The following is a 26,373-nucleotide window of genomic DNA, read 5'->3' as shown; positions in this document are numbered from 1 at the left end:
AGAGGACCTGTTAGAAAACAATTCCACTAATGTTCCTAATAACTGGACATCACAATTTTTTTTATTGTATCATGTTTTTCATGGAATGAGCACTAAAATGTGTCCATAAGAATCAGCCCCCACCCCTGATTTCTCGCAGAAACGACGCATATTGTGACATTTGTATTTCTGTCAGGTATTTGCAGGGACAGACAAACGTGCAAAACTAGCAAAAATCTGCTTCTGTTTCCGAACAGATGTAGCTGTTTTGAAGATAAACTTTTGTTTTTGTTTTCCCACGGACTGTATGGTTTTGCATTTATACGCTTAGTGATAAAGCTGATCGAAATATTGACTGACAGAGATTAATGACGAAACTCGGGTAGAAGGGGGGGGCTACGGATGGGCTTGTGGGGGGTTACAGAGGTCACAAAGTTAGGATCGAGCAGGATCGCTGCACATCACTCAGGTTTAGCTACCTTTAACGGCGAGAAAGTAGAGTGAGAATTGCAAAAAAAAGAATACTGTCGTTTCTTAAATTATGTTTGGCACAAGCACAAAATCTGATCGAATATAAATCAGAAATGCATTGGTGTACAATTAAGCTGCAATATAAATTGGTAGTGTTTTATAAATGCGTTTTCCAGTTTGTTTTTCGTTTTATTCGGGGTCACAGCTATTAGATTTTTAGGCCCCTCAAATATATATTTTTTAAATAAAAAATAATACACTTGTACTACGTACAATTGAACATCACCACCTAATAGATTTTAACCTTCAAATCAGATCAAGAAATCTTCATGTCCCTATACGGCAATTGTAGGGCTGTAGAGTTATATTGCTGACACTCACTTGAATTTAGACTTGGAATATAGTAATTTTAGCCAAAGAGCAGTTTGGAAAAAACATAGTGGAATTAATATTTTTTACATTGCTTAACTCGTTGGTAACGTTCAAAGGACTGAATTGAAGGTCGGCGCGCGTAGCTGGAATTATTTCAGTTTCCACTTTAGTATTTTTACATTCTGCATAAATATTGGTGACAAATTTAAGAAAACAAAAAACAAAACAACCAATACAAATGTCTTGGGATTTTACGTTAAAAGTGTACAATACAACTTTATTTATATATTAGATTTAATATTATAACATTAAAATAAATAAAAGTATATCCGAAGCCATAAATTAACTAATACATCTACACAAATTTTATATAACTTTAACCTTTAAATGAATACAAAAATACACGCTTACACACACACTTTTTAAACAGTGATCGGTGACGGAGGCCTCAAATAATCAAAGCTGCATTTAAGGTGCGAATTGAATTAGAATGTAACGAGACGTTTACAAAAGAGAGCACAAAAAGGCCGACGTTATTCTGGGATATGATCAAGCTCCGTGTTTAAGCTGTTTGTTCCCCCAGTTGTGCAATTGATTGCAAAGTTCGATGTATCGATCATCGATCACTTCAGTCGCACTCGGCGTGCCTCCCTAAATATAGAAACATTTGTAGGAGATTTTTTTTTTTTTATCTGCTTCATCCTTTTGAACCGTGCATCGCCAGTGAGTGACACCAGAAACATGCCGTGTGAAATGTCACGCGGCCTTTTTTTTAACAAGGAAAAAAAAAGCTTATGGCTCCTGATTTTTTTTTCTTTGTTTTTTTTTTCCCAGCAAGGTTAATATTGATACTCGTCGTGGCCTGTTTGCCTTCATTTACGTCGAAGCCGCTGATGGCAAAGACTCAACATCTCAACGCTAAAGCAAGCACATAAGGTAATTTTTATTCTTCTTGGTTTTTTAACCCCGAATTATTTTCTAAATTGAATTTCTGCCCCTTTTCCTTAATTATATGCTGAAATTATAGGAGTGAATGTTCCTCCTGGAGGCCGTAATATATGGAATGTGTTAGAACAAACCTATTGAATTTAGATACACATGTATAAAGTGTTAAATGGTGCAGAGAAAAGCATCGAGCAGCAAAAAAATAGCTTGTTTTATGTGCAGGTTTAGCAGATAAAAATGCACTGATGCTCTAACGCTCCGAGTTTACCTCATTAAGGTTCAAGATCACTCTCAAACTCACTGGGAAAGTAGAACTAAATCTTTGGAAAAATAATCTCAAAATAGAATGAATTATAAATGATGCAAAAGTATACTGTACTTTTAATTTAACCTATTTCTTAACTCACACTGTGTGACGTTACAAAACTGAATTGGACTTTTGTGTTTTGCAGAATCTGGATTTTTGATAAGGTATAATTCCTGAAACTATTGTTGCACAATATTACACATATTGTGTTTTTAATTTTGCAATTTTAATTTTCAAATTGAGCTGTACAAAGCCAGCACACACTATGCAGGGCGGATGCATTTTAAACTTGCTCATATTAATAATAAATGTTGAGAGTCAAAATCTGATTGGCATTTTAATATCTATCACATCAACAAAGGAATTTTCTTTTTTTTTATTGAACAACTAAACTTCAGAGGTCAGTGCTATGTTTGAGTTTTTTGCATGACATTTAGAAAACGGTATAAATATAATATTCATATGCCTTACTTGTCTGCTATTTATTTGTTTTCTTATACACGAGCACTAAAGGGGCTGTTGTAAAATATGAACATAGGATAACATTCTCATCGCAGTTCAGATGACACAGTCAAATATTATTACATTCCGATGTATTGATTGACAGATCATTGCAGTCATCTTTCCCCCCAAAAGACTTATATTTCAAGGGTCAAAAGTATTGCGATCGTCTCAGTTAATGATCCTCCTTTTGTTGTTCAGCATTTCAAATGAGAACGATGACATTTTCATTAATCACATGTCTATTTATCAATTGAACATGCACAGAAATAAAACTTCTCTGTCCATATCCTCTCAGGCATGGTTGCTAAGTAACAGATGAAAAGACATACTGAGACCGAATGGCCAATCAATTGCTGTGTGTGTTTAAGTATGGCAGCGCAATAATGCCTCTGCACTTAACTGTAAACTTAATGCTTAAACAACATTCTTTTTTAACTAGTTTGTTCTGTGCACTTTGATCAATGTACCAAGACAACAGTTTACTTCCCATGCAATCCAAACAACCTAACGTCATCTTCAAGCATTTCATATCTAAAGGTCATAGGTCGCTTTGATTCTCCTCTAGGGATTATGGGTTTTTCATTTCAGCACTCGGAGCAAGTTAAAGCCTTGGGATGGAAACTCTTATCTTGCCTATACAGAGGCAAAGCAACAGATTTTGAGACATAGGCTGTGACAAAGCCAGAAGGGACGCATTGGACATCATTGGTCTGCTCCAAATCAGACAACAACTTCAAAACATGTCCCTTGACAATTCCTAAACCAAGACTTAGCAAAGCAATTGAATGCTTTTTGTGTTACATTTATTTTAGCTCATAGTAAAATTCACAATTGCACATAGTTGTTTGAATACCATTATGCGTAAATACATTGATTAAGCCTTGAGATTTAATTTGTTAATAATTAATAAATTTGTATTGTATTATTGTTCCATGACTACGCTCAAAACTTGCATCGCATATCATCACCCCAATTGAATTGAATGCAAATGCGATTAATCTCTTTGAGCCACTACAACAAAAACTTTAAAATACGACGGTGGCATTCTATAATATCGTACTTTGTCAGAATATATATAAATTGAATGTGAAGAATTTAACAGTTTGTGCATCATGATTTTTCACTGAAACTTCTTTAGTGCACAACTTGGCCATCAGGGGTAGTATAATGCAGACACAAACGAGAAAGAGTTTTAAAACTAATCTGCATTATTAAATGTTTTTTTTTTTTTTTTTTTGATGAGGAAAAAGATTATATGCCTGTGATTACAGTGGAACGTTGATTAAATGGACCCCAAATTAACATAAAAAAATGGCTTTGTACAGTGGTTGTCAAAGCCTGTCAGTTCCAGGATTGACAATGTTGTTTACTTACTAAATGTATTTAGAAATAGTGAATCTAAACTTGAATGTCTACACTTAAATTATTTCAAAGAATGCCTGTAGTTTTTTTTTTTCATACTAAAATGTATATGAGTTTCACACTGTTAATGTGTGATAAAAACTCCAAAATGCTGAATGTGGGCGTAAACCTTTATATTTATGAAATACATACACAAAATTTATAAAAATAAAAAAAAAAAGTGCAAAAAATGTATTGACTTGGGTGTTTTTAGGCCACTAGAAAAAAGTGCTTCGATTTAACCGACAAGCAGCTTTAAGGGACGACCCCTCCCCCAATTTGTCCGTTAAACTGTCTTGCTATTTTGAATGTCTACATGTGTTGATGCACCGTTTGTGTTCATTTTGCTAGAAACATTTGAATAACACTGCCACATACATGCCATTCTTTAGTCCGTCTTAACATTTTGCATTGTTTGTTAGCATTAAGTTAAGTGGAATTTGATTGTTTTAAGTACACCACTTGTAATTCACTTTGTTTTATGTTTCCATTAACAGTAAACTTGATTTGCAAGTGGCAGTAAATAACTTGAAGCTTCTTTTTTGAAGAATTGTTCAGTGTCAACCCAAATGTTGCTCACTGTGAACTGAGTTTGCTGCCCACTGGGCTCATTCTCAAATTTTTGGTGACTCCTTTCTCAATCCACCGCTGCATCTCAAAGCGATGTATTATATGCATTCCTAGAAAATTGCAAAAATTCTTCCCAATGTTTTTTCCAAAGCATCATCAGCGCTTCGTGCTGTACTTAATACTATAACCCGCCTGGACGTGAGCTGGATGGATGGCTGTGAAAATGTGAGAAATATGCCACTTTCATACACTCCATTGATTTTAGCCTTGAACAAAGACAGACAGAGAAAGATGAAGACAGAGCACAAGAAGAGGTGGAGTGAGAGAAATGAGAAATAGATGAAGAGCGCTTGCCAGGTTTACATTTTTGTTTTCCACATTCGGCTCTGTTTGCCAACTATTGATGATGCTAAGGAGACAAAGGCGTGTGCATTTAACATTGGGTTAGTTTAAAAGTTCTGCGCATTCAAACGTGAGTTCTGTTTGTGAGCAACAGGGACAGAGAGAGAGCCAGGCTGGTGTTAAGGTGATTAGTCTGGTGGGTTGGCGATAGAGAGAGTTGATCAATAAGCCATCGATCTCCCATTGCAAGTGTCAGGGGGGTAGTGGGAACTAGAGGGGGGTGTGAGCACGGATAGGGAGGGAGTTGGGCCTGGCTTGACTTTTAAAAATCCTTTACTCTGCGGATGACAAATAACCCATTAGATCGCAGGAGAGCTGGAAAATCTGGAGAGCCGACTGAAATACGCACCCCCCCTCACACACACACACACACACACACATACACACATCTTAACCGCAAGTGTATACACTGATGCAATTTATAAATGTTCCAAATGTCCCTCAGTTTTAACTAAGTTTTTAAAGTGCACGCAAGCAATTCCCAAGCAGCCCCCCACCCTGAAATTGGCCTCCAAAAAAATCTTTGTAGTGTGGAGAAACTATTGAGTCCAATGCAGTGTAGTTACCTAGCAGACCATTACTTTCAAGAATTCCTGTAGGCTGAAATATTCACTGAAGCAAGCCTCACTCGATAGTCAAGCCCGAGGACTTTCAAAATGTTTTGCAATAAGTCTTTTAACAAAAGGTGAACATTTTTGCACACAAGTACAAGCGAAGCGCCTCATAGATCTCTGTGCAATAATAATAATAATAATGCCTTTATTAGTCCCACAATGGGGAAATTCGAGATTCGAACCCAGGCCTCCTGGGGAGACTGGGTCCTGAACGCGGCGCCTTAGACCACTCGGCCATCCTGGCAGCCACGAGATTCGAACCCAGGCCTCCTGGGGAGACTGGGTCCGGAACGCGGCGCCTTAGACCACTCGGCCATCCTGGCAATAGTGGATCATTTCAATATTCAAACAGAATATTCAATTATATAACATCATACGGATCAGTGGTTTACAAAGATTTTTTTTTTTTTTTTTAGGCCGAAGTGTTTATCAAAAATGAGACGCAGGTTTTATTCCTAAAAATTATATTTAATATTATTTTAAGTGATTGTATCGCGATGCAGTTTTGCTATTGTGCGTTAATATATTGGATTTAAATAAATAACAATTCAATTCCAATGGATTAGCCACAAATGTTAAATAAAATCTGTACCCAAGTAAAATGTTAAAAAAAATGAACAGTTCTTAAAGATAGAATTCAAACTTATTTTTAACTGAACTGTACTTAGACGGTGATGCTTTTGTGTACCACTAGAGGGACCCCACGCACCACTGCTGTTACTCGTACCACACTGTGAGAATCATTGCGTCGTGGTTTGTTTGTACTTTACTGTTCACTCGTTATTGAATAAACGACTGAAAAGTGCCGTCACTCTCCTCTCCCACTTACAATCTGTATAAACCGCACATTGCTAAAATGTCGCGAAGGATTTCCACAGTAGACAATTAGAGACGGTCCACAAAAAGTAGGTGACCTATCAGGCCGAGGTAGGTGTATGCAATATAGAAAAGGAACACTGTATTACAAAAGAACCAATTAGAAATGTGTTCATTCATATTCAGGCAACACCGTACTTGTCTGAATTACTGCCTCAATGATGTGTGGCATGGATCAACTTGCTGAGGTGTAATAGAAACACAGGTTGCTTTGATTTTGATACTCGATGGGGTCAAGGTCTGGTGAGGTTTTTAGTACTTTTCATGGTTCCTCATTCATTTGCATACATAGACTCGTTTTGACAAGCAAATGAATGTTGCTATCTGATGATTGCATTTGAGTGGGGACACTGTTAGTCACTCCCTTGTGTAATCCTCACGGGGTGAGCTCAGCAGGGGGGGGTAGATGAGAGGTGAAAGGTCACATAACCCCGGAATAATATCGTAAGAGCCCAAAGGGAGGACGTTAAACTAATAGAAGAGGGAATGCTTATTGAGCAACTCATCATTTTTTATTGCCGCCTATTCACGCAGGAAGTCTTTTGGGCCACATCACACAGACGTATACGGTCCACGGCCACGTACGCAACATGAGCTCCTTTCTGTAGTCCAGCCTACTAAGAATTACATTGATGAAGCTATTTTGTTTTGAATTATTGAATTAACATGCTTGTCTTCATTTTTGGATGTATTTATCTCATTCAACAATTTATTAATTGATTTAATTGTATAAAAAAATACTGTACATGTATTTGTGAAACTTAAATTATTTATAAATGTAAAAATGTGTTTGATTAAATAAATCCTGGGTTAAACTAAAGACAATTTATTTCATTCATCAACTGAACATAACAAAGAGAATTGTATTCAAAACAACTAGATAGCTATCTGTACATTGAGTACGTCTGCTAATCTCAACAAACAAGTGAGTTAATCAATAGCAGCAGAATATGTAGCAAACAAAGAGAACAGCAGTTATAGCATCATTTTTTTTTTAGTCGTGTGAGCCAGCTGAGGTGCATGAGCGGAGGCAGACACGGAGCGAGCCTCCTGTTCACCTCCAGCTTACTGCACACGTTGAACGGAGGACGAGGGCCATGCTGCCATTTCCTAGTTCTAACTACCTTGGCCCTTCTAAGGCAACTTCATTTTGCGTGTGACTTTTTTTTTTTAATTGTACTGAAACTGCTCATTTGGGTAACACAAGTCAAAGTAACAGGATTCAGTTTTTTCAGATAATTAGGAAATAAGTGGCATTTTTTTCCTAATAGCATGTTGACACTAAGCACATTAAAATTCAATAAGAAAACAAAGAAAAATATTTTTGAAAATTAATCAAAACAAAAATGTATGCGACAGGATTCAACTGAAATTTTAATCAACATTTTACCATTGATTACAATGTGCGTTTTTACATTTTACAACTGGGTGGACAAATGGCACTGATTCAATCAAATGCCCCATAAGTAGTCGAGAAAATTGATGGACAATTCAAAACCAAAAGAAATTATTATTTTATCATCAGTTATATGTGCTGTAGTTGAATAGGTCTAAATATTTTTGCTTTCACATTTTAACTACGAGTGTCCTGGCCCATCTCTCTGTTTTCAAATTGCATAAAAGTTTGCCCACGCTTGGTCTTCAAACCTAAAGGAGAATGTCATCATGGTTCTGTGTCCAGTCAATGGTGCAACTTTAGAAATATAAACCATAAACCTCAGCTGGATTTGAGATTGAATGGCTTTAAACTCTTTATTGCAATTTTGGAAACGTCCACTGTCAATGTCAGAAATTAAAGATGAGTGGAAAGATGGCCTCTTTATTTGCTCTTCTGTCCTCCATTACTTAATTCCCCTCTCATTTCTCCTCCTCCAGCCTCTATCCTTCCCATGTCCTTGTCTCCCATGTGCCACTATCCACCCCTTCACTCCCCCACCATGTCTCCCTTTACCTGCTCCACTAAGAGAGCCCTGCCCCCACCTATTGTCTTCTCCGCCGCGTAGTCCCTCAAATTAATGTAGCGATATTGACAAGTGACTGCCCTAGGAGGCATTGATCATCAGGCGGGAGAAAGGAAGAGCGCTCGGGGTGAGGCCCAAGAGCTCCTCACGGGTGGACCGCTTTCCACGCTGTTAGCCTTTCGTTTAAACGACTGTAATCATCCGGAGAAGGCGACACTCCATCAGTTGATTTAGCGCTTTTAGATTCTCCGCCGTGATTTGGAGAGCGGCGACGATGAAGGCAAAACAGTGGGGGAAATGACAAAAGCACACCTTGGGCATAGATTACGCTCCCAAGTAGCGCACTGGGGGCGGCCTTTGTGCTCCACTCCATCCAGTGTAAACAGGTTAAGGTGCTGCTAACAATGTGCAAAGGGGCCAGTTGGTCAATATGCCAATTACATAGATGAGGGTATGGAAAGGGCAAATGATAGCCAATCAGTAAAGTGCTTTTACTGTCTTCTCGCAAGAGCTGAACCCGTGACCCCGTTTCCTGACCCTTTGGGCCAAAGGTCATCAAGGCAGGGGTCGGAGGACATTGCCACGCTCTGGCCGGAGAGCGTTACCATGGTTACGGCTAGGGCAAAAAAAAAAAAACGTCAAGGTTTAGGGATTAGTAGAAGAAAGGTCATTGATGCTGCACTGACCAGTGATGCTACACAACCTATGTCAAATATTTGGAATTGCAAAAAAAAAAAAAGCTACTTCAGATCACTGTAATTATTTTACAGTTTGATTTAATGAAATAAGACTTAACATATACACTGCCATTATACAATATAGTCCACTGTTGCAGTCATGTTTTTTTTTATAGATGCATCTCAAGAAATGAGAATATCGTGAGAAATTTAAATTATTTTGCTCGTTTGGTTGAAAAAGTGAAACTCATACAGTATATAATTTAGATGAATAAAAACACAGAGTTAAATATTTTAAATCACGGTTAATTAATTAAAACCCAAACTTCAAAGTCTCAAGAAAATGGAATATTATATTATAGAATCCCATTTTTTTAAAACAATAAAAATATATTAAATTGGCCTTCTGAAAAGGTTTCATGAATCTATTCATAATTTTCCCGTTTTGAGATGAACTACTGACACTCTTTTATGATATTACTCAGCGAACTGATTAATTTCCAATCTTTCCTTGATGTGTCTCCAAATTGACCACCAAACACATTCCTAATTTGTATTAAGTGAGATCCAAGTTTAAGAAATAAAGGATTTCCTCATTTAAACATCTCAGGAGGTGAAGCGATCAAAATTGGTTTACCCTTTTTTTCCAGGCACCAATTTTTGCAGCGATGTATAATATAATTCAATAAACACTAACTAGTCTCAACTTTACGGCAACTTCAAAGCAGTACCGGAAAAGTAGTACAATATTAGAAAATGCATTTTGTATTTGCAATATAAGACAGTCCAACTAAATAAAATTTATTACTTTCAAGGTCCTATTTCAACACAAGTATACCAATTAAAAATAGTATTGGCAGAATTTGGCACCGATTTCTAACCCATGTAAAATGCCTATTATACCTCTAGAAATAAAATGTGCACATTTTTAGTCTTACCCATAGCACCACCTTGTGGTGGATGTGCGATTGTTTGGCAAAGTGGATAATTTCTACGTCTGATACTCAAATATATTATTAATACGATTAATGCGTAGTTTCAGTATGCATAAATCAATTTTCTATAGTGAATGTCTTCATTCAGCCTATCTTCGCTGACTTTGGGTTAGAAGTGAGGTACTCTCTAGACTAGGGGTCACCAACCTTTTTTAAAATGGAGAGCTACTTTGGGTACTGCTGATTAATTTAAAGGGCTCACAGTATTCTTCTAAAATAACAAAATGTCTAAGTATATGTTATGAATAAGTGATTTTCATTTATGTGAATATACTGACCATCACAAATAAGAGTATTTTATGGAGAACTAAATATTGGTATACAAATATGGTTATTCTGAAAATAAAATATATTGCATATATACTGTTATATCGTGGCATATAATATTACATTTCTTGTTACATATAGATACGAGAATATGCATACTTATAAATATTGTTAATGTATAGATGAAACAAATTTGGGGCAGGATCATAAAGTTTATAGTTCTTTCTTATCCTTTTTGAAAATGTCAACAGTGTCACAACCGATGATTCTTTACCCATACTACTCCTTAGTTTAATCTTTTTCATTTTTTTTTGCTGTTTTCAGTAATGCCGTTTATTTTTATAAGTTACTTTTTCTACATTTTTTAATTTAGTAATTGAGTATTTTTTTGGACACATATTTGAGATCAAAACTTGTACATTTTTTCCGATACCAAGTGGCATTCCAATGTATTCAATCTAGGTGAATTAAAGAAGACATATTTTATAGAAACGTTGTGATGTTTATCCAGTATGTGTTATATATCAACACTGTTTCTCTCTTTGTATGATTCTCATTTAAAAGTCAACTTATATTCCTGTTGGGCTGCTTTGGTGAAAAAAAACAAAACAAAACAAAAAAATTACTTGTCCTCTGCCCTGTTTTCTGAGTTGTGGTGTCAAATTCTTATGGCCCTATTACTCGTGTATTTGCGGTACTCAAATAAGTCACGTAAACAGAAGAGAGCACAGAAGATCCTATCAAAGTTGCACCTTTGAACTCTTTCACGGGTCATTATCGTCCATAGTTGCTGAGATGACATTTTAATCATTTACATTTGGGTTCTTTAGTATTTCAACTGCCTGCGTGTAGCCACGTCGGAATGCATCTGTCAATATACAGTACAGAGTTGTAATTTGGGAAGAAAAAAAGCACGGGGGTGGTAAAAGATGATCTAACGCAAGTGTTGCCGCCTCTACCCGCAGATCCTTCAGGCATAAGTGTTTTAGCAATTTGACATGCAAAAATGTCAGCCAAGCAATATCAAGACTTCGACGGGGCTATCGCTTTTCTTGGAAAATGCGGCCGCTTCCAAATTCTAATAATCAGTTTACTAGGTTTAACGGCAATCCCGTGCGGCTACATGGGAGTACTGTCTGTGTTCATCGCAGACACGCCGACTCACCACTGCAGGACTTGGTTCAACTTCACGCCTGAGGACATGGATACTTTCCACCAGACCGAACACGACAGCTGTTTTCGGTACAAAGCGGACGCAAACGGGAGCGAGGCGGTCGAACCGAGCAACGGCACGGATCGATGCGTGGATGGATGGCTCTTCAGTCCAGAGAGCCACACCATCGTCACTGAGGTAAACACACAATATAAATAGAATAGGGACCCAACATTGCTCACGTCAAGAGAGGACAGAAAAAAAGCCAAAATCCAGCGTCGCTTCATCATTATGCTGCTCTTCGTCAATATATCCTTGATAATAATAATAATAATGTATGGATATTATTTTTAATTAACCCAGAAAATTAATCATTTGTAATGTTTATAACTTTGTAATCACGTAATCTTTGGTGTTCTGTCTATGACTTGAATACATCCCACAATACCTGCATTTCAGGACTCAAAACAAATACTAGTAAAGTTGATTCTCAGTACTCTATTCGATATCACAACAGAAAAAAGTATGTTCTTCAAAAATCACTCTGCAACTTTATTGAATAATAATAATAGGACTAATAATAATAACAACAACAATTATAAAAACTGGCTCATTATGCTTCTGTTTAGGCTAAGCTGTACATAATAGGGCTGGCTTTTAAAAAATAAATATATCGATTTGAATCGATTTTACTTTTCATAGCCCGATATCAATTCATAAAACCATATATCGATACTTTTAATAACGACTTTTTCCCCAGAAATGTATATGACTTAACATGTCACGTGAGATCTTGTCACGACGCAAAAGTAGCGTATCAAAACGAAATGGTAGAAGCAGTGAAGGCAGATGTATTTATTGCATTGCTCAGATCATGTTAAATAAAACATACATGATTAATGTAACAGCATTGGCTTCAATTCTTATTGTAAATATTAATATTTTTACTAATGCACCCTGTTACAGCAGGCAGTTTGTACTAATTGTAGCATTGTTTTTTTCTGAGAATGCCTTCCTATACGAAAGTACATTTGAATCCAATCATATCGATTTGGGAAATTTGAACCAATACCCAGTTCTTGTACTTAAACAATTTCTCAGGCAGAAACATGAGGTCAAATGTCAAATATGTCTCCACACAAACAGGAAGTCGCGTAAGCAGTAGAAACCAAATCCCCATTGTATCCTCATTGTTTTAATATTGTGCAGCCGCCTCTTTCAGCTTTAATTTGACCCCATGAACATGCCTCAAAACTCACCAAATTTGCCTCGCACATCGAAAATGAATAAAATTGCGATACTATAAAAAAAAAATGAAATTGTGCTCTCACGCCCTCTAATAAAAAAAAAAAAACATTGGCAATTTCAACAGGAAGTTTGCAATCCCCCCTTCAAAGTAAAGGTTGGGTCAAAAAATGTTACCTGTTTTGCAACATGATCTCCTCTGAGGACATTTGTCAATTCAAATCCAAAGCACACGAAATGTGAAGAAGACATATGAATCACTTGTGCACCATGCTGCAGAATCAGTCAGACAGACAGAGAAATAGGTTGCCAGATAACTTCATCTGACGGGGGAAAGTTGATTTGGTAGCGTCACAAAACGTTCTCAAAGCTTTCCACAGGACCAGTTTAATATTTTGTACAGGGCAGAAAAGACAAGTTCGCTTTGGTAACCTTGGGTGCCCTCAGTATGTCCTCTGCGTATAGGGCGGTGACGGTCCACCAATATATGCAAGGTTTTCAATTAACATTCTACATGAGGGTGTGCCTCGATGCTTTTGCTCTGGGAAGGAGGCAATGACTGACGCACAGTGGTGGGAAGGTGTGGTTGATGAGGCACACGAACCCATTTGGAAGAAACTTAGATGAACTCATGTCATTTTCTATATTTGTTGATATCATCGCCAACTCTGAAGGCGATGCTTCTGGCCTTCAACAGCGTGTGGACATCTCCTCTCCTGTCCTCCTATTATGTGGGCCACATCATTGATGCACTTGATGATATCGGAGTTTACAGTTTGTGGTTATTGTATTATTATTTTTATGACTATATATTTGAACATTTCACATTCCGTTGAATCAAAGCAATCCGGAGTAGTAGAAACATGTTTACCTGTTTCAAAACTTGTTTGGCAACTTTCACACTCTGTGTCTGTGTCTGGGATTAGTTTAACAGTGATGTTGTCAGACATTCTGATGTGGGGGAGGGGGAAGGCTTTGTGAGTGTTGCCTCTTATTGTTGGAAAATGATGACATTTTGGTCGGACAGTCTTAAAATCAGTATGATTCAATGCAAATTCCACAAGGCCAGGCTTAAGGAAACGACACCAATCAGGACCCACAGCCCCACCTCCTTCTGCAGCCACACCCACATCAGTACCAGCAGCAGCAGACAATTTGTTACCAAACTTGTCAGGTTTTGTAGCAATATGCTGCTGGAAACAGCAACGAGTCTTAAATGTGAAAAGCTGTTCATCAACGGTGGTGTTACGGCCGAGATTGTCGGATGAAACGCAGTTGGTGACAAACGCTCCCCACACGAACGAAATTGCAGCAAACTTGCCGGCAATTCCTCGGTCACGCCGTGTGTCCATGTTGTCTAAGCGGAGGTGATGCATGATGTCCTGCAAGCCGTTTCTGGGCATAATTCCCAGGATTGGGTGTCCCAGGGTCTGCTGACTAGCAGTCTTGCGCTGATGACATTTTGATCACCTCCCAGAAGACGAAGACTGCAATGAATGCCATAAGTTCCACATGCTCCATTTTCTGTCCATGATGAACAGTCCGTTGTTGAATGACAGAAAACACGTTCAAGGTCTTATCTAACGGCTGTTGAGTGGTGAATCTTTTCGACATATTCATTCATTCATATGTGAAACGTCGGTAAAAGGTTGCATGAAATTTAAAAGTTGTCACCAATGACAGAGGTGACGAGCGGTTATTTGGCGAATAAAACAGTCACAATGTTCACAACTGTTCTCTGGGATGGGGCAGATAAGTGGTGGAAAAAAGTTAAAAACAACCAAATGAATCTGGAGACTTTGCAACAGGGCAGCTACCCTCACCCCTGCATTCCAAAGCAAGATCTCTCTTCCCCCCCTGCTGATTCAACATTTCTAAACGAAAAGTTGCTCATGCAGCGTTGGTAGTTAAGAATCTTGACGCCTTTTGGTAGCATTCTAGTACATCTTGGAGTTTTCGAAGATCCTAGTATCCTTATCAACTGTCCCGGTTTGGATTTTCGGAGGCAGACAGTGTTGTTTAGCTCCTGTGCTGCCGCTTGAACCTGTGTCGTGCCTGGCCCGGCTGCTCTCACTACCACACAAGAGATCTGGCACTTTTGTGCATTTGGCCGCATCCTCAAGCCACCTTTTTTTTTTTGTGTGTTATGCCCTCCTTTTATCTGCACTACACATCTCCTTTTTGAGTTGTCTTCATTTTTATTCTTCAGCTTTGCGACTCAACATTCTGGTGTTCTTCTGGTATCTACTGTATTTGTGTTCTAATTTCCTGCTAATTTATATTACACCATATACGCCACTGCTTCCACCATATTCCGCCACCCTCACGCCCCCCCCTTTTGGGGGGGGGGGGATCAAACAACACTGGTCCATAATTAAAAAAAAAATAATAATAATCTGGTTTGAAAAATGTATGCCCCTCCTCAAGGTATACACAAATTAAAAATAAAAAACTTTGACTACATTTTTCAGCTCGTACCAGCATTCCATTGTTGTAAATACACGTGCGTTTACTGTCTATCGTCTTCCATGAACCTCGGAAGGAGTTGCATTGTTTTGTCTTCAAAATGTCATTTAGTATATCAAAACACATTGTCTCAATATTAGCTTAGCTACACAGTGCTGCCGCGGCGCCTCTAAAAATAATGCTGCTAACGAGGATTTCACCTAAATTGTCACACTTGACAGACCAGTTCAACAAATTAATAAAAGCAACCACTATGAGCAGTTTTAATGCCAGGCATCAAATGACCTTGGCACACACCTGGATGCAAGTAAATTTTTCTACATGAATTTTTTTGCACTGATTCACTTTTTTCTGTTGGTCATCAGGTTTTCATAATCATGGTACAATAACAATAATATAATATGCAATATATTTATTTGTATTTATGAATTAAGGGTTAGGTGCTGTCACAAGCATTTTTTTGTCTGCATGCCGTAGTCATACAATTCAAGGCATGGTCAAACTTTTAAAAAAAATTTTAAAATAAATTATCTAAAAAAAAAATAATAATAATAATTTGCTCAGAAACACCGGAACCATCTGAAATGAAAATATGCTGTTGACCAGGGTAATTGCATTTGCGGTTATTCCCTTTCTTGTCTGTAGGGAAGCCCAAGTGACTGACACCTTAAAATATGATGCAAAGGTCAAAAAAGTATTCCAGCACTGTAATTCTGCACCGACAATGTTATATGATATGTTATTTTCATTTGTAGACATGCACTCGAAGGGGCCCCAGGGAAGATCGAAGCCACACCTGCTAGTAGGGGGCACCATTAGAGAATTCCTCTCCCCAACGTGTCAATGTCTGTTTAAAATTGTGTCGTTTATATGGACCTGTATGAGCTGTTTTGTCCGAGGTGGGGCCCACCAGCCAACGCCGTTAATAAGGGGGCCCTTTGTCACAAGATCTCGATGCACTTTTGAAGTAGTGCTTTTTCATTCATTTGGGCCAATAATAACAGTTCCCCGGGGGCCTCTTCAGCTCGCCGCATTGCCTGCCACATCCTGTTGCCACGCCTCTGTTTATTGACAGACTAAAAGTCAAGGTAGAACAAAAAGAATAAATAATAAAAGGAGACTGAACTTTTATAAAGGCATTTTAAAAAGTACGAAAGTGAACCTCTGAAGTAGTTCAGTAGTTAAGTTGTGTTCAATTAGAATATGTGCTGTCATCACATCTTATGTGACTTTTATTTTTATGAACTTAAACACTGTATTTGAACATGTGTCATTTTTTACCATTCATTTACTTTTAGGAAGAGAAAAGAATTCCTGTGGTGATAAGGTTTCTAACCACCTAGTTTGTTTTCCTGTGATTTACAGTGGGACCTGGTTTGTGAAAATGCATGGATGGTCCCCTTCTCCACTTCTATGTTCTTTATCGGAGTCTTGTTTGGAACCCTCGTCAGTGGTCAACTCTCAGACCGGCAAGTTATGCGCTGTGGCGGCATTTTAGCTCAAAACACAATTTGAAGTCAGACTCTTTATATTTCAATGGGTATGAATCATTAAGCTCATAAAATGTTCAGTGTAAGAGGTTCCAGAATTAGTTTTTTTTTTTTCGATATCCATCGATAATTATGTCCCAATCTCGATCCTCGAAATCAGCAGGAGGATCTTCAATTTTGTGTAAATTTTTTGCGCCATTGTAGAGGATTTGGGTAAATTCTGTAGATCTTTACATCTTGAACTTTGAATATGCATGTATTGAGAGTGTATGGGTAATTTTGGACAATAAACTTGAAATTTTGGATGAAAATAATTTTTTTTTGTTTTGTTTTATAATTACAGCGCCATCCAAAACTTTTTGTCCAGCCCTGCTTATGATGTGTTGAAAGCCATAAAATGAATTATTTTTTATATAGCACACACATTCTTGCACACTGAAGATTGCACGGAATCGAGCTCCTCCCATTGCCGTCTCGTATTTCTTAATGAAGGAATTTTTTTCGCTGCGCTATGAATCAAAGCACTTGTATCAACAGTTGGATTTCCCTATATTTAAAATTTTGGTCCTACACTACTCAGAGAAAAAAGCAATGATGACAGGCGCTGTAAGGTAGCCCAGCACAACATTAGAGGCTTTTTGATGGTGTCTTGTCCAATGTCAACGTCACATTTTCATAATCCTGTGCTTTGTTGACATTGTTTACAGGTTTGGCAGAAAGCGTGTGCTTTTCGCCACCCTTTCCCTACAATCGGTCACCGCATTGATCCAGGCCACCTCCGTCAACTGGGTTATGTTCTGTGCTCTTAACTGTCTAAGAGGAGTGGGCCATGTGTCCTGCTTCATTACATCACTTGTTCTGGGTAAGCGGACATCTGTGGCCCACACATCTCTCTCTCTTTATGATATTGTTAATTTTATATACGGACTTCTCTGCACATTCTATCGGTGCATTCACAACCACTTTATGATTCAAGTAAATATACAAGTAATCCTTATAAACTTTGCCCTCATTTTATGACAGTATTGATGAATTTATAATCCCAAGAAAAGAAGTAACCAAAATAAAAAAATAAATAAATAAAGAAGCTGAAACTTCATTCAGATTTATCAATTACATAACACAGCCAAAATCAGGTGTGGGCAAACTACGGCCGGCCCATGAAACGTTTTAATCCGGCCCGGCAAACTTGAAAGAAATTTTATGACTAAACCTTGTTAATGTTTTATTTTCAAAATTCTGTTGTTTTTCAAAGACATATATATTGATGTAATGCTTTTGTTGACTTTCATTTCAAATTAAATGTATTTTTTTTCTCCTATGAGGTGAGGTTACCAAAACACTCCAATCAAAAGGTTTGCCCACCCCTGGCCTAAATTATTAAATAGTTGCAAAATAGGAATCTAGGCCCTGTATATGTTTGGTGTCGGATCAATACCAACTCTCTTGCAACACTGCAAGAGTATTACTGGTGTAAACTAGTTAATGCGGAAATGTTTAGATTTTTCTTTTTTCTTTTCAAGCGCTATATTTACCCAGCAGGAGTCTGTCTTGATTGTGTTAAAAGTGCCATTTAATCAGTCACTCTATAAAAAAGAGCAATTAATTAGATGTCCCCATTACTTTCTATGTTTAGTTGTGAAAATGTCAAAGGATAAAAGGGATTGTCTGGGCTTCATATTCCATCTTTCTATCTTGGTCAGGCTCAGAAATGCTGGGCGAGTCTGCCAGATTGATCTTCACTCTGCTGGGCCAGTGTGTAGGTTATAGCGCCGGTTATGCTCTGTTGCCGCTCCTTGCCTACTTCATACGAAGTTGGAGGCTACTGCTGGTTGCTTGCGCTATCCCAGGCTTCCTCGTCATTCCTACTTGGTGGTACGTATGCTCGCAATAATAGCCTGCAGTATCTAAAATGGGATTTGATTTTACAAGCGTAATTATGATTACAAAAATTATAATGATGATAATAAAACTATCATTAAACTATCATCCAGTAGTGCTTTCAGATACAAGTTTATGTACACTGAAGGATCTTTCGCCCACTGAAATGAATGAAAATGTAATTAATCGTTTTCAAACGCAGTTTCAATTGCGTTTGCGTATGCCAAAAGCGTTTTGTTAGCTATGATGTCTGCTAGCTAAAGGCTGAGCTGCACTGCTGTGCAATATTGTATGTTATATTCCAGTACATTTCAGAATCCGAATACAAAGGCATGTAATTTTTTCAAAGATATCCGCGACCCAACAATTTTTGGAGGAAATACGATAACATATAATGCACCACACAACTCTGCGAAGCTCAGAATCTGCCTGCCTGCGTCTCGATCTAATTACACCACCTGATCCACAACTTAGACCTGCTTTTAGGTAGTCTAAAATGTAGTTTACTTTTGGTCACCAAATTGCCCGATGACTCGGGGCGTCCAATAGAATACTCCGGAACGAAACAGACTAAACTAAATTTGCCTCGGTACAAAAAAATTAAGACATGCCAGTTTTTAGGCCGAGTGCATGGGCTACGAAAATAGGGCTGTCTATGCCTGCAACGTGTTTTGACAGGTAATACAATTAACTGCTCTTCGGCTGAATTCCAGGAAGGACGCGCTGTTGCCATTCGTCCGAATATCATTATTACAGTATTGTGTAACATTTCAAATTGAATAATCTGATTTTTTAGTAACTTGATGCAAGGTCATTATTACTAGCTTTGCAACTTACACGATGTGAAATGATGTGTTCAATGACCTTCAGGGTGATTCCTGAGTCTCCTCGCTGGCTTTTGCAGAGAGGCCGTGTGAAGGAGGCTGAAATGGTTATATACCGAGCTGCCAAACTAAACAGAATCCACGCACCTGATGTCATATTTAAGACGGTCGATGGCAAGGAATTATTGGTGAGTATGGTTTTCATTCTCGCACTTTGTCATTCTGCATGAAATAGGAAGATAATCTTGGCAATGAGGTATTACTCCACATGCAAAATAAAAATAATTTGTTTCTTTTCATGCCATGCAGAAAAAAACAGATGAAGACAAGCAAATGTATACATTTATGGACCTGATACATTCTACTAACCTGAGGAACATTACAGGTCTTGGTGTTGTCATATGGTAATGTAAAACTTAACTACTCTCCATTTTCAAGTTTACTTGAATCTATTTCCAACTGTTAGTTATTTGTACGTAATAGATATTATAGTACTAATCTGAATGCTATGTTTAGACTAGTGAAGGCGCATAGAACTTTTTATTGCAAAACATTTGAGCGGATGACTTTCCCTTGGTGTCTAACTGCTCTGAATCATACCGGGAGCTCTTTCCATGGTTTTGCAGTCCACGTTGCATAATTGCCCAACGCATAATTTATTTATTTATTTATTTTTTTTTTTTTTAGGACAAGAAAAAAACGCAATGTTTAGAACACACATTGGTATTTATTATCGCTATTATAACAAAACACTCTGTCAGATGTTTGAACAAGTAAGCAAAATGAAAAAAATGCGCTTCATAATTGCTGAACAAATAAAAGTGCAAGCGTAACAATACTCTCCGAAATATAATATAAAATATCACGTGTTGTCATGTTGTTTCTTCATTTTTAAAGTTAACAACCACTGTTTTTCTTTTCCTACCTTAAAGGGACAATTGATTAGGCTCAACATTGGCACTTATATAATAGGTTGGTATTTAAAAATGTCATCACTAAAATTCACCCGCCTGATTTATTAAATTTTTATGACATCATTCGGCACATTTAATGGACGTGTCCTGTTTTTTTTTTTGTTTTTTTTTTTACCCATCTCAGCAAAAGAGGACAAATAAAGATTATGAAGGCAAGATTTGCAGCAATGTCATAACACGCCACGCTGTGTTTTGAATCTTTGAAACTGGCCACAGTTGGACGATACATCACAGCCAATTCCTCTTTCTCTCCTTATCTCACAAGTGACCGCTTATCCTCAATAGTGTCAACTGTGTGCTGGTGCCACCCTGGCCTTACCGGACAATCAGTGACATAAAATCCACCAAGTATGGCAGATCATGACCATTGAGGGCTCTGAAAAGGACGGTTACAATGTTTGACTTAACCCTGAAATGTTGCAAAATGTTGTGACTAGTAAGTGCGTATTTCTGTGAAGAGCAAACATTTAAAAATGGCGTTGACTCTCTTGCATTCTCTAGTTTACTCAGTCATCCTCTCTTGTTTGTGTATTTTTGCAGGATGGCAATCAGCCTGGTCTTTTACGGACTCTCTCTCAATACGAGTAACCTGAAAGGAAATATCTACCTCAATTGCTTAATTTCAGCAGCCACCGATACAGTGGCCTACATTTCCACATTTCTCTTGATTAACAGAGCTCCACGGCACGCGCTCCTCTTTGTCACACTGATGCTCTCTGGAATGACGCTCCTTGTGGTTAAGCTTGTCCCCGAGGGTTTGTATTTAATAATAACACACTTGAACACCTTTAATTGTGAACTGTTCATATACATGGGTATGGTTGTTAAACCTTTTTTTAAACCCTTTTTGCAGACATGCATGTCACATTCCAGGTGGTTGTTCTCATGGGGAAGTTAGGTGTGTCTGTGGCATACAGCTTTGTCTTTGTCTTTTTCACTGAGCTGTACCCCACAGTGGTCAGGAACACAGGCCTGGGTGTTTTGTCCACAGCTGGACGCATAGGCACCATCATCTGTCCGTATGTCCTCTACATAGGCAAGTGTGGATGTTCTTGTTTCCATCCCTTGTGGAAGATACTCGCTAGACTGTACACAAATATTTGTGCACTGAATGTGTCTCTGAATTGCTCTAACTAGCTCCGTAAATTGACCCCAAGCAATGTAAATTACAGGCATTCATCATTTGCAAGTCAAAAGATGACAGTGGCAGGACGCATCATGGCTAAAGTCCTAGTAGAGTGATAATAAATGTCACACAACAGTTTTAATGACCTTGCCAAATTTGAACATTTTAACAAAATGAAGCTTTAAATTTTTGAAAAATCAAGCCGTTCTTGATGCTCTCAAATGCTGTGGGTGTGTCTGTTGATTGTGCTGAAGCCACCTCTCACTCAGCTATTAATCGTCAATCAGTACCAGTGCTATGACCTACGATGCTTGCTTGTGGACTGACCATTTGAATCAGATGTGGGCTCTTGAGGACCCGACTTAGACACTACTGCACTATGCTGTACTTTATACCTACCTCATCTTAGCACATGCCTCAATGTTGTTTGTATTGTATGTTCTTTGTCACAAAACAATTATGTCTTTTTTTTTTTTTTTTGCAGGTGTTTACAGCAGGATTCTCCCTTACATTATTTTTGGTTCATTCAGCGTCATTGCGGCTGTTTTGAGTTCGGTGCTACCAGACACAAGAAACTGTAAATTTCCTGACCTCATCAGCGAAACCAAACCCATTCGATGGTATGTTGCTGTCTCTGTTAAACAATATGAATAATAATTACCAGAAAGGCATTTCCCATTTGCCTTCAGAACAGTGGTATACGTTTGTGAAATTAAACTTAATTGTGGTCTTGGTTTAATTAAAGGGAGTTTAATGTGTTCGTATATCAATAAATGTTTGTAACAAGACTTTTTTTCTTCCCTAGCTGTTGTACGACAAAAGAAAATCCATTGCCTGCGACCCAACGAGCAAGCGAAAGTTAAGAATGATGCAACAGCGCCCTCTGCTGACGTTTAAAAACACCAACACCAACGAATAACTCATCATGGCAGATGCTTTTGTTCCAAAGTTGTGTTCATGCGCCTTTGTATTTAAAACCTACACACTGTTTATCAAAGTTATTGTCTTTGGTGTGTGTGTGTGCGTGTGTTCAGTTTTGCTCTGATTATTTCGCCAGAATTTCGGTGCCCTCAAAATCTGGAACGCCTGCGTGCCAAATAGGGTTTTAAATCTGTATTTTTATGTTGTGGCGTAGATTTGCATTAATGACGAGTAGACTGAAGGGGGCAGCATTTCGCCAAAATGATCCAGCATTTCCTCTTCATGTTGACAAAGAAGACTTAACTGCCAGCTAGGAGAAAGGCCCTGCATTTAAACACGGAAAACAACATTTTTTTTGTATTTGCGTTTTATTATGCGGCACGCGAATTTCATGGTCAGCCTTTTATTTAGTATCCCCAAATGCATAACAATTTGACTCCATATCTTGTCCTACTTTTTAACCATAAATTGGCCAAGGCGAAACGGGAGTAGACTAAAAAATTAAATACATTTTGCACTCACATCCATGGACGATTTTGTATCTTAATTTAACACGCATGTTTTTAGAAAGTCCAAAATTAATCCTCCAATTTAACTATTATCAGGCTGACATGCTTACCGCTGGTCCACATGCAAAACGAATATTGCACATGATATGTGACATGGTGTGTTTTTTTTAATCAAGACTCTTTTTTTATATGCTGTAATGTAATGTCAATGTTTATGCTTCAACAAAAGCAAAGCACTGTTTCCAAACATGCTAGTCACAAAAAAAAAAAAAAGAGAAAGGAAAAAGAAGTCCTTGAGCTGCAACAACGACGCACGTTGTTGCTGTGTATGTGGTGGCTATCTGAGCAATGTTGACGCAAAGGGAGGGGGGTTGACTACTGCAGCAGAAAAACAGCTACGTCTGCAGTCATTATAATGCAAATATGCAAATGAGAGGGTAATTAAGATTGGGCGTTTTTCAGTGGCTCTTTGATTGCTAATGAATTCCAAACTGCAGGGGAATAATGAGCTTAAAAAAAACAAACAAAAAAAGAACAAGAGGATGCGGTGCCTCTTTTTCTTCTGTTCAACTCAACAAACCTCCACCCAAAGAAATTTCTAAAACATCCATTTGTCAAGAAAGTATTCAAGAGAAGGGTGTTATGTTTGTGCCAAGACAATTAAGCGTGTACACATTGACAATAAAAAGGCAGGCTGCTCATTAGGAGAGATGTAGCCGACCCCTGTGGCGAGGGATGCTCAGGTATCTCGGCAGGAGCTTTGTGTATCTCACACTCGCTTCTTTTTCATGCTGTTGACACAAACGCGGGGCCTAAAGTTCACACATGAGCGCACGCACAACACTGTTATTGCTGTTGCACTCGTCCCTTGACATTTGTACAGTTTGTGCGGAATCACACGACATGAAATAAAAACATCGCAGAGACAAGATGGCTCGACTAGTCGTATCCTTCCAAAACCGGGAAACCAGAGTTGCAATTACCAGTGGTCATAGGTAATAAGGTACAAAGATTTTGTTACGGTACTTGACTAGATTTTTTTTTATGCCTTTTTTTTTTACCTCTCTACATTTAAAACTCAATATCTGTACTCTTTACTTTGTGGTCTTCTGCGGCGTTTTCATGTCCTCCCCGTGCTTGCGCGTGCTTTCTCTGAATACTCAATCTTCCTCCCACATCCCAAAAATGAATGTTAGGTTCACTGATGACTAACTTACCCATTGGTGTGAATGTTTGTCTTGTCTTTTTGTTCCGTGATTGGCTGCCAACCAATTCAGGCTTTACCGTACCTCCCACCCAAAATCAGCTGGAACAGGCGCCAGTTCACCCATGACCTTAATGAGGACACGCACTATAAAAAATTGGATGGATGAAAGTACAAGAGTTGAAGTACTTAATCCGGAATCTTTTTATTTGATGCAAAATTCTATACTTAAAGGGGAAGTCAAGTCAAAGATGTTCTTTACAATAATATGTTCCATGTGCCTCACTTGTCTAAGCAGCAAAATCCAGCCATTTATATCCATCTCAGTGGACGACCCTGAACAGCTGTGATGTCATTTCAAGTCAACAGCATGTGGCAAAATGGCCACCCCCTGAGATGGATAAAAACAGAGGTATTTTGTTGTTTATATATATTCCACAAACACAATATTAATCTGAATACTATCTTGAGACTAGTGGGGCGGGCCGCAAACAACATATTGTCAACAGAATATTTGACTTGACTTCCCCTTTAAGTCCAGAGTAGGTTTACTTTCGCCACTTCTGCTCATTCCCATACGATCTTAGCACGATGCCTTACTAGAAGTGATGTGCTTGAGTGTGTTTTGTGTGTGTGTGTGTGTGTGTGAGAGAAGACCGCGCTGTATTTTTTTTTTTTTTCACAGGAAACAGGAAACCATAAGTCATAACAGGATGCCCTAGGTTTTCATACTGTACCTGATGCGTGGGTGGCTGGATGGGGGTAACCCATTTACAAACTTAAGGTGTTTGTGTAAGATGAGGCCATGAGTATGTGGGTGGGTGAGGTGTTAGGAAAATGGAGTCCCACTCTAAATATAGAATTTTTTTTTTTTTTCAATATTGCCATGTGTGTCTCCCCCACCGCACGCTGCAACATATAATTCGTCCTAGTTTCTGAGAAGCAGCAAACCAAGTGTCGTTTGATGTTCATGTAGCGCAGCAATATGATCACCTCTAATGCAAACACACGCTCTGTGTTTCCCCCAAGTGCACTGCAGGAGCAGCACAACAAATCCGTGACGTGAAACACGTTTTGTCATATTGAGGTTGATCCACTCACGTCGACTCCGTGTTGAAAATATGTCTCGGGGTGAGTATATTGCACTCATTCTTTCGCTAACATTTAAATCTTCCTTTACTGTACCGTTGCGAGGGCCAAGAGGGCTTGTGTCGTGATTGTTTAAAATTCTTTTGGGCATGTATTTAGTTAGAAAAAAAAACTCCTTTTAGTACCACAATTAATATCTTACAGGTGTACATGTGCAGAACGCATGTGGGGCATTTGTGTGTGCGTGCGTGTGCGCGCTTGTGGTTGTGTGTGTATGGTTGGGTTTTCTCGTAAAAGGCCAGCACAGATGTTGCGGTCGTTTCGGCGCAAACCAGTTGAGGTTTTTTCTTGTCTCAAGCCTCACAACAAATGGTGACTTTTAAGTGCAGGTCGTATCATCAAGCAACCCCCTTTGCACCCTCCCTCAGATGTTTTGGTCATGAAAAACAGACGACATTGTAAGTCGGTGCACTCGCATTCTCAGTTTTTTTCTTTTACACAAGTCCAAAATGTCCGTAGGAATTAGAGATGAGTTTTTCAAGATACAAACCATTATTTCCCCAATTGTTTTTTCTTTAAAATTTTTAGATTCAAGAGCAGTATGTTGACAGTTAACTCAAATTGCTCCAAGACAAGCACCAGTTTGACAGAAGGAACACATCTTGCATGAAGCTTCGGCTGTTTTGTTAGTTCCGAAGTTAACTGTCAAACCAAACATCGAGCAAAGAGACGTAAATGCAAATGTCAACTAAATGTTACTAGTGAGAGAAAATTGTGCTCTACTCGACAGCAGTGTGCTACTTGGTCTACTAGTAAAGCGCTAGATGTTAACGTCAAATTTCATTTTGTCACTACAGTATAAGTACAAAGTGCTACGAGCACACATTTGCCAACTCGTTGGACAATTACGTGTTCCAAGTGGGGAAAAAGTGTGCACTATAGTTCACATCTTACAACATTAGTACTACTAGTGAAACACTACGGTAGCTACTAGAATTTATCTCCAGTAGTACTAGTAGTGTGTAGCTGTAAACTACGTAGGACAACTATGGTACATGTTCCTAGATGAGGCAAAAATGTGCAGTAGTTGACATCTATATCTGGTCAAATTAGTACTACTACAATTGATCATCTGTAGTAATAGCACTAG

The 26,373-nt window shown here is 38.3% G+C and overlaps 1 protein-coding gene across 3 annotated transcripts; it reads left to right on the top strand.

Moving 5' to 3' along the window:
• The first annotated feature begins 1,650 nt into the window (after window positions 1-1,650).
• Window positions 1,651-22,814, top strand: LOC148325979 (organic cation/carnitine transporter 2-like). 3 transcript variants are annotated; one of them, XM_088311325.1, is made up of 11 exons: window positions 1,651-1,758; window positions 11,493-11,692; window positions 16,571-16,674; window positions 17,403-17,557; window positions 18,399-18,570; window positions 19,447-19,588; window positions 19,710-19,804; window positions 20,915-21,129; window positions 21,228-21,410; window positions 21,985-22,120; window positions 22,306-22,814. In XM_088311325.1, the coding sequence occupies exons 2-11, from the start codon at window positions 11,543-11,545 to the stop codon at window positions 22,361-22,363; spliced, it is 1,410 nt and encodes a 469-aa protein (XP_088167451.1). In that variant the 5' UTR covers window positions 1,651-1,758; window positions 11,493-11,542; the 3' UTR covers window positions 22,364-22,814. The 3 variants fall into 3 exon arrangements, with proteins under 3 accessions (XP_088167451.1, XP_088167450.1, XP_088167452.1); XM_088311324.1 differs by lacking the exon at window positions 1,651-1,758 and having other exon boundaries at window positions 11,186-11,692; XM_088311326.1 differs by lacking the exon at window positions 1,651-1,758 and having other exon boundaries at window positions 11,186-11,692; window positions 21,985-22,136; window positions 22,323-22,814.
• Window positions 22,815-26,373: the final 3,559 nt, after the last annotated feature.

Source organism: Idiotropiscis lumnitzeri, chromosome 12 (assembly GCF_059441095.1).
Source record: "Idiotropiscis lumnitzeri isolate Australia: NSW breed Sydney's pygmy pipehorse chromosome 12, RoL_Ilum_1.0, whole genome shotgun sequence".
Taxonomy (NCBI): Eukaryota; Metazoa; Chordata; class Actinopteri; order Syngnathiformes; family Syngnathidae; genus Idiotropiscis; species Idiotropiscis lumnitzeri.
This window is presented reverse-complemented; position numbering and strand designations above follow the sequence as displayed.